We start from the raw sequence: 16,710 nt of genomic DNA on the forward strand, positions 1-16,710 counted from the left end.
TTAAATTTTTTTTAAATTTTTTTTTTCAACGTTTATTTATTTTTGGGACAGAGAGAGACAGAGCATGAATGGGGGAGGGGCAGAGAGAGAGGGAGACACAGAATCGGAAACAGGCTTCAGGCTCCGAGCCATCAGCCCAGAGCCTGACGCCGGGCTCGAACTCACGGACCGCGAGATCGTGACCTGGCTGAAGTCGGACGCTTAACCGACTGCGCCACCCAGGCGCCCCATACAATCAAACTTTAAATGAACACATGGCCACCCAAATAAAGGCTGCTTCTTTTGGGCTGAGAGATGAAAGAAATGGAGACACATCAGACTTGGACAACAAATGGATAGACTGCATTGATGAAGGCAGAGTTGCCTGGTACCCCAGGATCACCAACCTATCTCTTGACTGATTTGTAAGAGAGAAAGAATATAATTTTTCTCCCACACCTCAGAAATTTTATGATATCTTTGAATAGGATCTCCAAGTCATGCAATGATAGACAGACCTATGTTTTAGAATTTAAGTCCTTATTGCCTAACATTTGTAATCATAAGATTAACCGGGAGTACCTATTAGAATTCAAGTTCTCAGATCCCTCTTCTGGAGGTTTTGATTCTTTAGGATATAGAGGAGCCCAAGTGTCTGTGTTTTTAATAAATGCACAAATAATGTATTATTTATTCATTTTTGAAAAGATTTCTTTAATTGTAGTTACTAAAAGCATTCATGTCTTTTCACCCAGTAACCAAAGAAGGAAAAGGTATTTTAATAAGGATAATATCATTGAACATTGGATTGATTGAAATATTTATTATTTTAAATTGTATTGGGTTTTATGTTAAGAAACACAAAATTAAGATAGTTTTTCAACTGTCATTGAATAATTGAACATAGAGAAGGAAAGCCTTTCAATCATAGGCTCATGGGAAAATTCTTCAACATCCTATATTCCATCTTGTATGCCATAGAAGTCTTTGTATGATTATCTAGGAATTTAAAACTCTGACTGAGGACGTTCTAATTGCTTGTAGAATCTACCACAAAATTGGATCGCAATAAAAGGTATTGGAATGTGTAGCTCAGGCAGAATCAGCATCTACCATAATGACTAAAATCAAACGCTCCACCACTTTCGCTGCAAAGAAAGAAAAATAGAAAGAAAAAGAAATCATTAAAAGAACATTTAAAATTACCCAAGTATTTCACTAAGTGCTTCTCAATGAGGAGCATTTGAAAATGGGACAGTGTGGAGAGGCTGAGCCACAAGCAGATGGGCTTCTGCTCTGCAACCCTGCCCATGTTCCCTCCACCTGAGGCTGCTTAGCTCTTCCTACACACTCAGTCCTGACTCGGTCTTGGAACCCGCAAAGAGCCAAGAGAGGAGAGGATTAGAGATTTTCAGATTAAATGAGAGGAAATATCTGTGATATTTGCCATTTTGGCAAGGCAGAAAGGTTGACAAAACTTCACTCCTTTTGAGTGAAGGATACATGAAGGGGGTTTAGATGGAAGGTTCCAGAATGCCCTGCTTCTACGAAGGGTTTGGAGTAAGTCATGGAGGTCCAGAGACAGAGGAGAGCCTCAGAGGAGTCCTTCTTAGCATGAGTGGGCTAATCCACTGTGATGGATTTCAGAGTTCTGTCACTATAGGACATAATAGGATTTCTTGCTCAATTATTCTCAAGTTAGCTTGCAGCCACATCATGGAGACTACCATTTATCATCTGGACTTTGGAATTATATCAGTCATTAGACTGCCATTAGTAAATAATAATAATTAAATTAAGTTCAATATATTGATTTCTACATTTACAGAATACCAGCAGAGTTATATTTCAGAGGTCTAATACAAAACTACTTTTAGAAATGAGAATTTCAGGAAAAGGCACAAGTGTGTTTCTGAGGCTTTTACAGAGATAGTAGTTATTTTCTGTGGCGAGGCTATCAAAAACATGGGTTTTCCTATAATTTTAGGATGGTTTCGTTATTATTTCAGAAGAGCCATATTTAGTCTTGTGTTCTTACAATAGTTCACTGCAGAAAACGCATGTATTGGAATAAGTCTGGCCATTGGTTGCACAGACTGGATCCATTTCTCTTGTGCAAAAATGTAACTGATGTACATACACATCACAGCTTGGCTGTTAAACACAAAGAGACAACAAACAATGCATCAGGAACTTTTTAAATCGAATGTTCTTTATTCTTAATACAAACGCCATACACCAAAATGATATAAGTGGGCCCATGCAGTTTAAACTTAGGCTGTTTAAAAGTCAACCATATTTCACACTGCAAGAAATCATAAAACAATTTTTTACAATACCCTTGTCTTTCTCAATAGTTTCACTATTAGATAATCTGGTAGTTTCAGATTATCACCACACTTGTATGAATTCATACATATGAGTGTTTGCATATTTGCATATGTGTATGTAACCGTATAGATATGCATGTAATGTGCATAATGACCGAACACTGGCTATTTACATAAATAAACAATAATATGTGTATTCTTACACAACCTGCTTTTTAAACGTCTTTGTAACTTTTATCTGTTCACACATTTGGAACTGCAGCTCATTTTCCTCATTTCTATGTAAGAATCCACTCTGTGAATGTATGATAATTATTATTTTACCCACTGTTACGTGAAAAATTGGGTTGTTGGTTTTTTAATCTTCCTGTTTTGTTAGGATAAACAATTCTACTTTAAACAGCCCTTAATCCATAGCAGCCACTTGTCTATAACAAGGCTTATGGCCAGTAATGGAATTTTTAAGGAATGGGATATTTTTACCTTGTCTTTAATGTCAAATGATTTTATATGGCTGGCAAGATTCTGTTTCTTGAACTCAGCATAATAAATAACACAGTTTGTTTGTTACTTTTGAAAAATCATCCTGTTGTACATAGCATAACTTGCTGTTAAAACTTACAGTATAAAACTTAAAGGTTTACCTTTTCAATCCCCAAAGTAATGAGTATTAACTTACGAGTCTACGAATTTCTGGTGAAGGTTCAAAACCAGTTTCTGCAACCAAACCACAAACACACAAATTAAAAATAAGAAGAGGAAGAGGGGAAAACCATTAGAGTCTTTGGTGAGAAGTACCCATATATTTTAGTAGCAAAGTATTATGCAAATTGCCTAATAAGGACCCTGCAAATAATGAGATGAGCCTTTACAGCAGTATCAAAACAGTAAATTCACAAAATAAATTCAAATATAAAAACATAATCCCAAATTAATCTCACTCTGTGAAAACAGTCTTATGTATTATTTAATAATCACCAAACCCTCCTGTGAAGATACTATAGTTGTGGTTTGTTTCCATTCCCCCCCCCCCCCATTTTTATAGATGAGACATCCTAGTTGGAGAAGACAATGGCTTGCTTGGTGCCATTTACATGCTTTGCAAAAAGTCACTTAATATGAAAATTAATTATTATTTAATTAATTAGTACTCAGGTATAATATCAGGGATCTACCCAATACCTCAAAGCTACTTTATTCTGAAATTTATGGGCCACCTTGGGCTTTAAGGAACATGAGTTGTCAGCAGAGGAATCAATGAGTTCTCTCTTTACACAAGGCCTTGATTTAGAGCTGGCAAACAACAAATTAGATTTTCAAGGAATGTCAGACCTAGAAGACATCATTACTTTTCACACTCTGCTTTTAGCAACCATGGAATCTGACCTCCAAAAAGGAAAAAAAAAAAAAAAGGTAAATATCTTTATTTGTAGATGAACAAAATCTAAGTTCTACCACTCATTGTAACCCACCTCTTCGTCTCCACCTCTCTAAGGTGGGAAATGAGGTAAAGCAAACCGCTGATGCAATTTTATAAGATATTTCTAACATACTCTGTTTCATTTTGTCAATTTAAGATTTATACACCCTAGGGGCACCTGAGTGGCTCAGTCCTGATATCCGCTCAGGTAATGATCTCATCATTCGTGAGATCAGGCCCTGAGTTGGGCTCTGTGCTGACAGTTTGGAGCCTGCCTAGGATTCTCTGTCCCTCTCAATAAACAAGTAAACATTTAAAAAAATTTAAAGATTTATAAACCCTATAAATCAACCTCCTATTTCTAGATAATTGCAGTTGTTTGCTGCATTTCTAAGATAATGTGAAATGCTTCATCCAGTACTAAAAAATGTACTCACCAGAATAATGAGGAAATGCCAGGGCCGTGATAAAAATAGCTTTGATCCATGTCGAGAAGAAAGACATTTTACCAAGTCTGTGGAAGAAACCCACAGAGACGTTTATAACACACGGCACAGGGACAAACTGCCCATTTCCAGATGAAGCTTTCTTATAGGTGAAGGGGCTTTTCAACATTCCTCAATTCCTACTTAGAGTGGACTTTTCCCTTTTTCCTTCCCGCAGCCCACAGTATCAACAAGACATACATAGTAACAGAAGACCTTGTAGGATCTTGAGAGGAACACCAGGAAAGTCCTCTGTGCATACTTAAGTAGGAGCTGTTTACTCTCCCAACCCTTGGCTCAGCCCACAAGGAGCCGTGCTGCACTTAAGGAAATATGCGCTTTGGAATCTTAGTTTTTCACTAGAAAATAGAAACCATTATTTCGGGAAGGACTGACCTAGAGCAGTCCTCCCATCCATGCTACGTACCACAACTCTCTTCACAGAGTCCCCACCTGACCCACCCGACACAGAGAAGACAGTGGCAAGTGGGGTCTGCACGGTCAAATAGGGACTGTGCCTATTTGGTTCATCTTCCTTCTCAACTAGCTCCACCCAGCTGAGGAATCTTCTTTATTAATCTGATGGTAAGGACCTTAATGAGGATGAGTTGGCTCACGGCAGGTAAGATGCTGAGGTACTCTGTGTTCTGCCTAGAGGCTGTAAAATAGCTGTGAAAGATGCCTCACACGTGAATTCTCAGTAGATCTTCTCTAAACAGGACGTTTGGGACAATTTGAGCAGAGGTATCCCCAAATACGGGGAGGAGAGAGGAATAGTGCTTTGAAAACCCAAGATAGAGAAGAGATGTGAAAGCTTTCTACGCTATTGAGTTGGGAAGAAAAGGAGAATCAAAGCAAGAAGAGGAGAAAGCGTTTGGGGAGCTATAATTGGACACATAACCTAGCCTCTTAGTATTTTGCAATACCAGAAGCACATTGGACTTAATTGGATATTTGATTTGCAGTAACCTTTTTATTTTGAGATCAAGGGAGATTCTTTCCTAAAGCCTTAGGAGTTCTCATGTTCTCATGTTCCTTTCAACCAGTTTCCCCTAATGGGAACATCTTGTAAAACTAAAGTACAAATTCACAACCCAGAATGTTCAAGAAGCTCTTACATGAGCATCAGAACAGCCTGCCTTAGCGACCTGGGCTAGAGGACAGCGTGTGCCCTGAATTATATGATGAATAATTTGATCTTTACCTCAGAGTGAAGCGAAAGACCCTATACGGTTTGAAGTAGGAAGAAACTGAATCAGAGATATTTAATGAATCTCCTTTGCAGTCTGGCTCAGTGGCAAGAGTTTTGGCAGATGAAAGTCTTGAGTTCAAATCCCATTAACCACTGGGTAACCTTGACAAAATATTCAGACCTTCTGGTCCAAAACTTCCTAACTTTAAATGTGAGAATAATTTCTGTCTCATAGGTTTGTCGTAAATATTGAGGATAAAGTATTAAAACAGTCTGCACACTGGTTGTGCGTCAGACTTAACATTTGTCACCCTAATCTAACCTGCCTTTTTTTTTTTTTTTATCAGTGAAGAAAGCCAGGATTTAGAAAAGGATCTTGGAGTCTACCACTGTTTCATGCCGACTTAATGGGAGGGTACAAAATCTGCTAAGTGCAAGAACTTTTCCCCTATTATAATCAAGTGACTATTTACATTAGTTCTTGGAAATGTTTACATAGACACCATCAGAGATATTTGGGCAGGCAAATCCTTTTGACACATTTGTGGAGAAACTAAACTGAAGTTGAGTTATCGTGAAGCCTATGTCTCACCCACTGGACTTTTTCTCTTACAAGTATTGATCAGCAGAGATTAAGAGCCAGAGACACTGCCTATGATGCACAATAGGCCGCACGTTTTTTTAAATTAACCATGAAAGAGAATGCTAAAAGTATGGATTATTTAATGTAGATCTGTCTTTCTTCAAAATGTTTAATATGCATAAATATTTGAACATATGCATAATGTACAAATATTTTATATACAACTACACTAAAATCACACAAATATATATATATTTGTATATATAGCTAATGCATGTGTATGTATATTTATGTGTTCATGCATGTATCTATATCTACATATAATATATGTAAGAACACATATATAATAACACACATATATGCAATAATATGCATTGGTGTTATATACATACCATATAGATGTATATATACTTATATACATATACACATACATATAAAAATAGTATATGCACATATACCATGTACTATACATACATATAGATGATACACAGTACATACACACACTATATAAATATATACAGACAGATATACACATATGTCTACATAAATTGTCTAAGTGAGCCGTAATGTTATCCCAAGTATCTTTACAAAAGAAAGACAGAAGAAGGATTTTTTTTTTAATGTTTATTTTTGAGAGAGAGACAGAGCACAAGCTGGGGAAGGCAGAGAGAGAGAGAGGGAGACACAGAATTCAAAGCCGGCTCCAGGCTCTGAGCTGTCAGCACACAGCCTGATGTTGGGTTTGAACTCACAGACTGCAAGATCATGACCTGAGCCAAAGTCAGAAGCTTAACTGACTGAGCCACCCAGGTGCCCCCAAGCCCACCAGATTTGAATAAAGACATCAGCCAAAGAATTCAGACACAATTAAAGTTTGTTTTAAATATTTCTTTGGGAGAGAGGACACCTCACAAGACAGAAGAAGGTTGGATGCAGACCCACCAAAGAAGAAGGTCTTATGCAGATAGAGCTGAGAAAGAGTCGAAGATATTGGTCTTAAAGAATAGATAATAGATAGATACAGATAGATAATAGAAGGATAGATAAAAACAAAAATAGAAGAGTAAATAAAGATATTTCTCTGTAACTAACTTTCTTCACTTAGCAGTTCAAGGTATATCTTCATAAAAATGTATACAGATGTACACAATTCCTTTTAAGATGTTCTTGTTAAATACTTTGCTAACAATGTTGTAATGAACATGATCATACAGGTCATTATATGCCCATTCAATTCGTTCTAGACTTTTAAAAGTCGCATTTTGAGTCCAATAACATATGCAGCTTAAAATTTATAGAAAAGAGAAAATTGCTGTCCAACATACTTGTAGTCTTTTACTACGGAAAATATAAATTACAAACATGACTGTTCCTCCACACCTCATCAAATGAATGTCTTCTGAAATATTCATGTTTCCACATACACATTTAAATACACACACACACACAAAATATATATATTTGGATGATTTTGTTCAGTTGCAGAATTTCGTCATTTGGGAATCAAGTTAAAATTACAAGTTAATGAAGCCACAATTTCTATTTTTTTGACTTTTAAGCATTTTTGTCTGCCAACATGGTTTATCTTGTTATGAGAGTTCTGAAATGGGAAGAAATTATTCTTTGCTAATTAATATAATTCATTGTGATTTTCTCCTCTGCAGAGTGAGACATTTTTGAAACTCTTTTCTGGAACCTCTTGTCATACATGGGATGTACCAGTGAACAAGTTGTTTGAAGTCGTAATGTGTGCACTTTGGACATGCTGCCTGTTGTATCCATTTAGATACTCTGAATATTAAGTCTAGCTGGAAAATATTGACTACATGTTTATTTATGTCTCCTCTCCAATATTTATGGTGCTTAGGAGATCCTGTTAGATACTGGAGGCAAAATATCCAATATATAGACACCAATATAGGCAGAATTGACCATGGGATTCTGTAGAAGCAGGCAATTTCCAATATCTAGGAAGCAAAAGAAACACTAAACCTTACAATCAGAGGCAGGTTTGGTAATCACATCTTGTAGCTGGGTACAATTGAAAAACTATGGTCAGTCAGTGAACTTTATCCTTGAAGAATTCAGAGGTAAACATGCTTAGAGTATCTTTTATGGGAAGGCATATGTCATTATCCAAATTAATAAAGTTGAAAATATTACTTTCTTCTGAAAAATCAGATTCACTGATGCTCTCTGTGGGATATATTGCCTCACTTTCCAACTGTGCATAAGTCTGAATTTGTCTTCAAAGCAAATTGCCTTGTCAAATAACAGGTAGTATAACAATGAATTTTACCATAAATAATTTAATTTAAAAACTAAATTAGAGATTTCCATTTAAAAAAGAAACCAAGGTGATGCATTTGTTGGAACCAACTATTTGATCTTACCTGAAAACAACATTTAAAAATTTGTAGCTATTTAATAGAGACCATCTAATTTCAAATGGCTTTCTCATGGTGTCACTTAAAAAAACAAAACAAAACAAAAAAAACCCTGACATCTAGAACTGTATAGGAAATAAGTTAGATTTGACCTCAAAGGGCCCATATGTTAAATCACATTTCTTTCCCTTGATTCCTGGAAATACAAATGTCAGTGACATATATAGGGAACCACCTCATTCGCTTGTGAAACTGTACCCACCGACCCAACCAATGCACAGCAGGGGTGCACTCTTGGAACTCTTGCCTCTACAGCAGAGTTGGGGGGGATTCCCACATAGACACAGTGCTCCTTACAAAGCCAGTGATATTCAAGAATCTTCCTCCATTCTGGGAAATTAGTCTGCAGGTTAGGGCAGTGGTTGCTGGTGGCAGGGTCCATTTGGTTATTTCTTAGTAAGCCCGTAGGGTAGGGAAGTCTGACTGCCGTCTTTCTTTAGAATATGTGGTACTTGTGACTTTTTGACATCAGTTTCGCCTTGGTTATCAACAAGAAACTCCTACATAGTGTCCTACTACATTAGAATAGCCTTGCAAAGCAATAGGACCACAGGAGAGGGACCCCACGACATCCTGCAATGCACGTGTTGTAGCTAATTCAGTGTCAGCATTTGGTGAGGGGTGGGGGGAGGGAAGGACAATGCATTAAGGAATTCAAGGTGCCAGCAGAGTCTCCTTGACATAGCTGACAAGTTCCTCAGACTGGATGATCCTTGAGGACAAGATCATATAGTTCATTTTACACTGGCACAAGGTGCTCAAAGTGTGTGTGTGTGTGTGTGTGTGTGTGTGTGTGTGTGTGTATTCCAGCTCTATTGAGATATAATTGATATATATCATTAACTTTAAGTTGTGCAGTTTTTGATTTGATACACTTTTATATTGCAGAATGATTACCACTATAGCATTAGCTAACACCTTCATCACATCACATAATTACTTTTTCTTTTTTTTTTTTTTTGGATGGGAATTATACTCTTAGCAACTTTCAAGTGTATAATAAGTATCATTACTGTATCACCATGCTGTACATTAGATCTCTGGAACTTACTCATCTTATAACTGAAAGTTTGTGCCCTTTGACTAACATCTCTCCATTTTCCCCACTCCTCAGCCCCTGGTAACTACCATTCTACTCTCTATTTCTTTGAGAATGGGTTTGTTGTTTTTGTTTTGTTTTGTTTTGTTTTGTTTTTTAGATTCCACATATAAGTGATATACGGTATTTTCATCTACATTCTCATAGAAAACAGAATTCCTTCCTTTCTCATGGCTGAATTATGTTACATTGCATATATACACCCCACATCTTTATCTATTCTCTTTAATCTATTCATCCATTGACACTTAAGTTGTTTCATATCTTGGCTATCATGAATAATTCTATAGAATGGGAAGAAATATTTAAAAATCATGTAGCTGACAAGATGTTAATTTCTAAAATAGATAAAGAACTCATAAAACTCAATAACAACAAACTGAAACAAAAATAAAATCCCGCAAGCATCTGATTTAAAAATGGGCAAAGGGGGCGCCTGGGTGGCGCAGTCGGTTAAGCTTCCGACTTCAGCCAGGTCACGATCTCGCAGTCCGGGAGTTCGAGCCCCGCGTCAGGCTCTGGGCTGATGGCTCAGAGCCTGGAGCCTGTTTCCGATTCTCTGTCTCCCTCTCTCTCTGCCCCTCCCCCATTCATGCTCTGTCTCTCTCTGTCCCAAAAATAAATAAACGTTGAAAAAAAAATTTTTTTTAAATGGGCAAAGGCACCGAATAGACATTGTTCCAAAGAAAACATAGAAATGGCCAACAGATACATAAAATGGTGCTCCACATCACAAATCAACAGGGTAATGCAAATCAAAACCACAGTGAAGTATTGCCTCATACCTGTTAGAATGGCTATCGTCAAAAACACAAGAGATAGTAAGTGTTGGCAACGTTGTGGAGTAAAATGCAACTCTTGGGCAAAGTTGGTGGGTATGCAAATTAGTACAGCCATTATGGAAAGTAGCATGGGGGGGTTCCTCAAAAAATTAAAAATAGAATTACCATACAATTGGGCAATCCCATTTCTGGGTATGTAACCTGAATACATTGAGTGCACAGCACCATATTGTTACCTTAGCCATTAAGTGTCACAGTAGGCATCTAGAACTTTTTCATCTTGTCTAACTATAACTTTATACACCCTGAGCAACAGTTTCCCTTTTCTCCCTCCCTCAGTCGCCTGACAACCACCATTTTCTTCCCTGCTACTACAAGTTTGACTACTTTAGATAACTCATACAGGAGAAATCATGCCAGTATTTTGTTCTTCTGTGACTGACTTATTTCACTTAGCATAATAAGTGTCCTTATTATCTGCCAGGTCCATTCACGTTATAACAAATGGTAGCATTTCCTTTCATTTTAACGTTGAATACAATTCCATTGTACGTGCATATCACGTTTTCTTCATCCTTTTGTCTGTTGGTGGACATTTGGCTTGTTTCTATATTTTGATTATTGTGAATAATGCTGCAGTGAACACTGGAGTGCAGATATCTCTTTAAGATCCTTTTTTCAATCTTCGGGATATTTACTTTGGAGTAGAATTGCTAGATCATATGGTAGATTTATCTTCAATTTTTTGAGGAATCTTCATTCTGTTTTCCATAGCTGCACCATTTTACATTCTCATCAACCATCTTAGTCCATTCATGTTGCTATAACAAAATATCACAAACTGGATAGCTTACAACAACAAAATATTAACAGTTCTGGAGGCTGGGAAGTCTGATGTCAAAGCGCCAGTGTGGTTGCATTATGGTGAATGTTCTCTTCCTGTTTCATAGCTGGCACCTTCTCACCCTGCCCTCACCTGGGGCAGGGGGCTAGGGTTCTCTCTGGAGCCTTCTTTTTAAGGTATTATTTCCATTCATGAGGGTTCCACCTGCATTACTTAAGAACAATCCCAAAGGTCTCATCTCTGAATATCATCAGCTTTGGGAGTTAGGATTTTAAATTCTTTTTTTAATGTTTATTTTTTTGAGAGAGACAGAGACAGGATGTGAGTGGGTTAGGGGCAGAGAGAGAGGGAGACACAGAATCTGAAGCAGGCTCCAGGCTCTGAGCTGTCAGCACAGAGCCTGACGCGGGGCTCGAACTCACAAGCTGTGAGATCATGACCTGAGCCGAAGTCGGACACCCAACCGACTGAGCCACCCAGGTGCCCCGGGAATTAGGATTTTAATGTGTGAATTTGGGGAGAACACATTCCAAACATAGCACCAACAGTATACAAGGGTTCCAATGTCTCCACATCTTTGCCAACACCTGTTATCTCAAGTGCTTTGTTCATTTCTAAATCTTTTTATTTGCTTTTTGCTATTGAGTTGAAGGACTTCCTTTTCTATTTTGAAAACTAACACCTTACCAGATATATGGTTGGCAAATATTTTCTCCCATCTATAGGTTGTATTTTCACTCTACTCATAGTTTCCTTTGTTGTACAGAAGCTTTCTAGTTGAGGTAGTCTAACTCATCTACTTTTGCTTTAATTGTCTGTACCTTTCATATCGTATCCATGAAATCATTACCAAGACCAATGGCATGAAGTTTTTTTCCCTTATGTTTTTTTCTAGGAATTATACAGTTTCAAGTCTTACATTTTAAGTTTTTTAATCCATTTTGAGTTGATTATTTTGTGAATGGTGTAAGATAGCATAAAAACATAATAAAGACAATTAGATAGAAAGACATTCCATGTTCATGGATTGAAAGAATTAATATTGTTGAAATATCCATAAAACTCAAAGTGATCTACGGATACAAGACAATCCCTATTCAAATCCCAGTAGAATTTCTTACATACAAAAAAAAGCAGTCCTAAAATTTATACAGAACTACAAAAGACTCAGAATAGCCAAAGTGATCTTGAGAAAGAAAAACAAGGCCAGAGGCATCACACTTCACGATTTCAAGATATAATACAAAACTACAATAGTTAAAATGGTATGGTACTGGCATAAAGACAGATAAATAGATCAGTGGAACAGAATAGAGAACCTAGAAATAGATCCACATATTTTCTGTGGAAAATATGACAAGGGTGGCAAAAATACACAGTGGATGAAGGATAATCTCTTCAACAAATGCTGCAGAGAAAGCTGGATATCTCTGCATACATACAAAAGGGTAAAATTGGACCACAAAATCCAGTTTTCAGTCTTACTCTATAGTTACGATAATCAAGACAGTTTGATATTAAAAAAGAGTTGGAGGGGCACCTGGGTGGCTCAGTCGGTTAAGTGTCCGACTTCAGCTCAGGTCATGATCTCACTGTCAGTGAGTTCGAGCCCTGCGTCAGGCTCTGTACTGACAGCTCAGAGCCTGGAACCTGCTTTGGATTCTGTGTCTCCCTCTCTCTCTGACCCTCCCCGGCTTGTGCTCTGTTTCTGTCTCTCAAAAATAAGTAAATGTTAAAAAAAAAAAATTCTTTAAATAAAATTAAAAATACTAAAAAAGAGTTGGATGTGTAGATCAGTGGTACAGGTCCAAAAAAACTGGTACAAAATATTTCAATGCAGGAAGGATAGTATTTTCAGTAAAGGGTGCTGAAACAATTAAATATGAATAGTCAACTAGCAAATGTATAGCTTATTAAAAGATTAACATAAAATGAAGCATATATTTAAATGTAAAAAGAAAAACTATAAAACTTTTAGAAGAGAACACAGGAAAGCTCTTTGTGGCCTAGCATTATTATACAAAGCACTACACAGAAACATGATAAAGAAAATTAAAAAAAAAAAAATCATTGGAGTGGTGGAAGTGTGTTTCTTTGGCTTTTAGAGAAATTTTACAGTTTTTTTCTGTATACGCTGTGCCTAGATCATCAGCAAATGGATTATCTTAATTATTTTGTGATTTTTTTCATTACTTTGAAAGAATAAATATTTACTATTGTGTTCTTACTTGAATACAAGGCAAAAATCACATTTACTGCAGTAAGTGTGGCCATTGGTTGCAGATTGGAAAATGTTCTTTTGTGCAATTTTTAAAAAGTATTTATTCATTTTTGAGAGAGAGGCAGAGAGAGAGAGGGAGACACAGAATCCGAAGCACATTCCAGGCTCTTTGCTGTCAACAGAGAGCCCCATGTGAGGTTCGAACCCACAAACCATGAGATCATGACCTGAGCCGAAGTCTGATGCTTCACTGACTGAGTCACTCAGGTGCCCCTTTTGTGCAATTTTTAAAAAATGTTTATTTATTCTTTGAGAGCGAGAGAGAGAGCGAGAGAGAGAGAGAGAGGGTGCGAGCAGGGAAGGGGCAGAGAGAGAGGGAGGCATAAAATCTGAAGCAGGCTCTAGGCTCTCAGCCATCAGCAGAGAGCCTTATGCGGGGCTTGAAATCATGAACTGCAAGCTCATGACCTGAGCTGAAGTCATTCACTCAACCGACTGAGCCACCCAGGTGCCCCTTGTGCAATTTTTTTGGATGACTGAGTGGACCACATTCTGGGTGTAAAACAGACAGACAATACGCATTTATTAGACAACGAATATTTGAATATGATCTTAAATCTTACTATGAAATGCCATACATCCATAAAAGGATAAATATAATCTATATTTAGGTGTAAAGGCAAACACCTATGTAGTCATATCCCAGTAAATAATAAAACATTGTCAATATTGTTATAAAATCTGAGAAAGGCCATGAAACTGGCTGAGTGTATTTTTATCGTGTAACCAACTCCCTACCTCCAGCCCTTCCAGATCATATCTTTCTCACTCCTTCCCCCTACAGACACCAGAAGAAGTAACCTAACCAAATTTTCTATTTATTGTCCCTATCTTCCTCTAGAATCAACGTGTATGTTCATAGTAAAATACATTATGTGTATCTACATGCTTTTCCTTTTACATTCTCCGTGACCTTAATATACACTGATGTTTAGAGATGTAGTTCATTTATTTTCACCCTATCTAATATTCCACCATGTAGATACATAGAAATCATTGCTATTTATCCTTCTACACACTGATACTTGGGGTGATACTTTTTTCCTATTGTGTTGTTGGATGAATAAGTCTACCCTCAATACACTTTCTCTCAGTTTTGTGTACAAATAACTACCTATGGAACAATTTGGAATTTGGGCGTAATAGGATAAATATACTATCACCTTGTATAGATAACACTAAATGGTTTTGTAATGCTTGTTAGATTTCTGCTTCTTTTTTTTTAAGGTTTATTTATTTATTTTGAGAGAGAGAGAGCAGAGGATAGGCAGAGAGAGAGGGAGAGAGAAAACCCCAAGCAGATTCTGCACTGTCAGTGCAGAGCCTGACATGGGGCTCAGTCTCATGAATCATGAGATCATGACCTGAGCCAAAATCAGGAGTCAGATGCTCAGCTGACTGAGCCACCCAGGTGCCCTTTTAGATTCTATTTCTTAACGTCGGTGTAATAATAATACATATATAATTTTACATTTTGAAGAATTGTGGGGGTTTTTTTTGTACATTTTGCTTGGTCAGTTTTGCTGTGATTTTCAAAATGGAAAATGGCTAAAAATTTACATGCTTCAACATCCAAAGGAACCAATAATAACTTACCAAATGTCTGATACGTGATGACTTAAAAAAATAGTTTCTGCAACCAAAGAACAGTTTAAAAAGATAAAAAGGCCACACATATATCAGTAGTAGAACTGCACCTAGTGAGGTCAGAATTTTGTGGCAGTAACAAAACTACAAATTCTCAAATGTATCCAAAACTTAGAAAAAATTAACCCCCAAACTAATCTAGATCTATGAAAAATAGTGTTACATATGAGTTTTAATAACTCCTATACTTGAAGATACCATTTTTAAAAGTTTGTATCTAAATTCCAGTTAGTTAACATACAGTGTAATGTTAGTTTCAGGTGTACAAGGTAGTGATTCAACACTTCCATACAACTCCCTGTGCTCATCACAAAGTGCCCTCTTTAATCCCCGTCACCTATTTCACCCATCCCCTCACCCACCTCCCTCTGGTAAATATCAGATTGTTCTCTAGAGTTAAGGGTCTGAAAATACTGATTTTGAAAAGCTTTATAAAAGGGACATTTCATTGTGACATAAGACAAAGCCTGTGTGAAGCCACTTAAATATGAATCAATTCTGCTCTAATATCAGGGTTCTATTTAATACCTAACAGCTACTTTTTTCCAAATGTTATGGGGCCACCTTGAACTTTAAGGAAGGCAACTGGTCAACTGAGGTATGCATGAGTTCTTTCCCTATACAAGGTCTTGATTTCAGGGACTCAGAGCTGATAAGTTAAAAAAAAAAATCAGATTTTCAAGGAATACCAAACCTAGAAGAGATCACTCCTCTATATTTTTCACTGAACCGCAGTGGAATCTGGGCCCCAAATGGGAAAAGAATTTGGTTAAAGTTCTTGAGTTACAGATGAACAAAGAGCTAAGGTCTACTGCCCATTCTAATCCATCACTCAGTTTCAACTTCTGTAATGTGGGAAATGAGAAAGAGTAGCTCAATGAAGAGATATTTGAAAGAAATGTATATGCCCTGTGTCATTTTACCAAGTAAGAACTAAAAGGCCAATAAAACAACCACTCCATTCTTAAGTTACAGCAGAAAGCTTCCTGCTTTTCTAGGATATGCAAAGTGTTTTACCCAGGAATGGAAAATTTATGCACCAGAATAAAAGAGTAAAGGCCAAGATGAAATTAAAATAGCTTTGATCCATAATGAGAACAAAGTCATTTGAATGAGTCTGTGAAAGAAAACCTTCAGGATGTTTGCAACAATGGCACAGGGACACATTGCCCATCTCCTATGGATAGGCAAACAGAATTTAGGGTACGTTTTAGAAACGTCTTACTTGTAAAGGAATTACTCCAACTCCCCAGATTCCTCGTTAAGGTGGACTGTTAGCTCTGCTCTTCTTCCAACCCTATAATTCAACAAGAAATATGTCAACAGAAGGCCGTCCTAGAGATGTGAGAGAAAATCCCACGGAAGGTACTCTGTGAACATAAGAGGAGAAGCTGATTACTTTCCCAAATCTTTACATCAACACACAAGGAACCTGGCCACATTTTAAACAAACATGCACAGTTCAATCTCAGTATTTTCTTCAGAAAAATAGAAGTAGTTATTCCTGGAAGGATCAATCTGGAGCAAGACTCATAGCAATAGTATACACTAGGACTACCACCCTAGGTTCACACCTGGCAAATATATATATATATATATATATATATATATATATATATAT

General features: G+C 37.1%; 1 protein-coding gene across 4 annotated transcripts in view; it reads right to left on the minus strand.

The window, feature by feature from the left end:
- Positions 1 to 782: 782 nt before the first annotated feature.
- LOC121044718 (sperm-associated acrosin inhibitor-like) overlaps positions 783 to 16,710 on the minus strand; it is a 116,605-nt gene continuing 100,677 nt past the window's right edge. For all 4 annotated transcript variants that reach the window (XR_005797444.1, XR_005797443.1, XR_005797445.1 and 1 more), the window contains 5 exons: positions 16,315 to 16,386; positions 4,167 to 4,243; positions 2,989 to 3,026; positions 2,018 to 2,133; positions 783 to 1,127 (listed from right to left, as the gene is read on the minus strand). Coding sequence is in view for 1 of the 4 variants with exons in the window: in XM_040497005.1 (XP_040352939.1) it covers positions 1,082 to 1,127; positions 2,018 to 2,133; positions 2,989 to 3,026; positions 4,167 to 4,233 (267 nt within the window). In the remaining 3 variants the exon portion in view is untranslated. The remainder of the gene's footprint in view (positions 1,128 to 2,017; positions 2,134 to 2,988; positions 3,027 to 4,166; positions 4,244 to 16,314; positions 16,387 to 16,710) is intronic.

This window comes from Herpailurus yagouaroundi, unplaced genomic scaffold (assembly GCF_014898765.1).
Source record: "Herpailurus yagouaroundi ecotype Mexico unplaced genomic scaffold, PumYag 29, whole genome shotgun sequence".
NCBI lineage: Eukaryota > Metazoa > Chordata > Mammalia > Carnivora > Felidae > Herpailurus > Herpailurus yagouaroundi.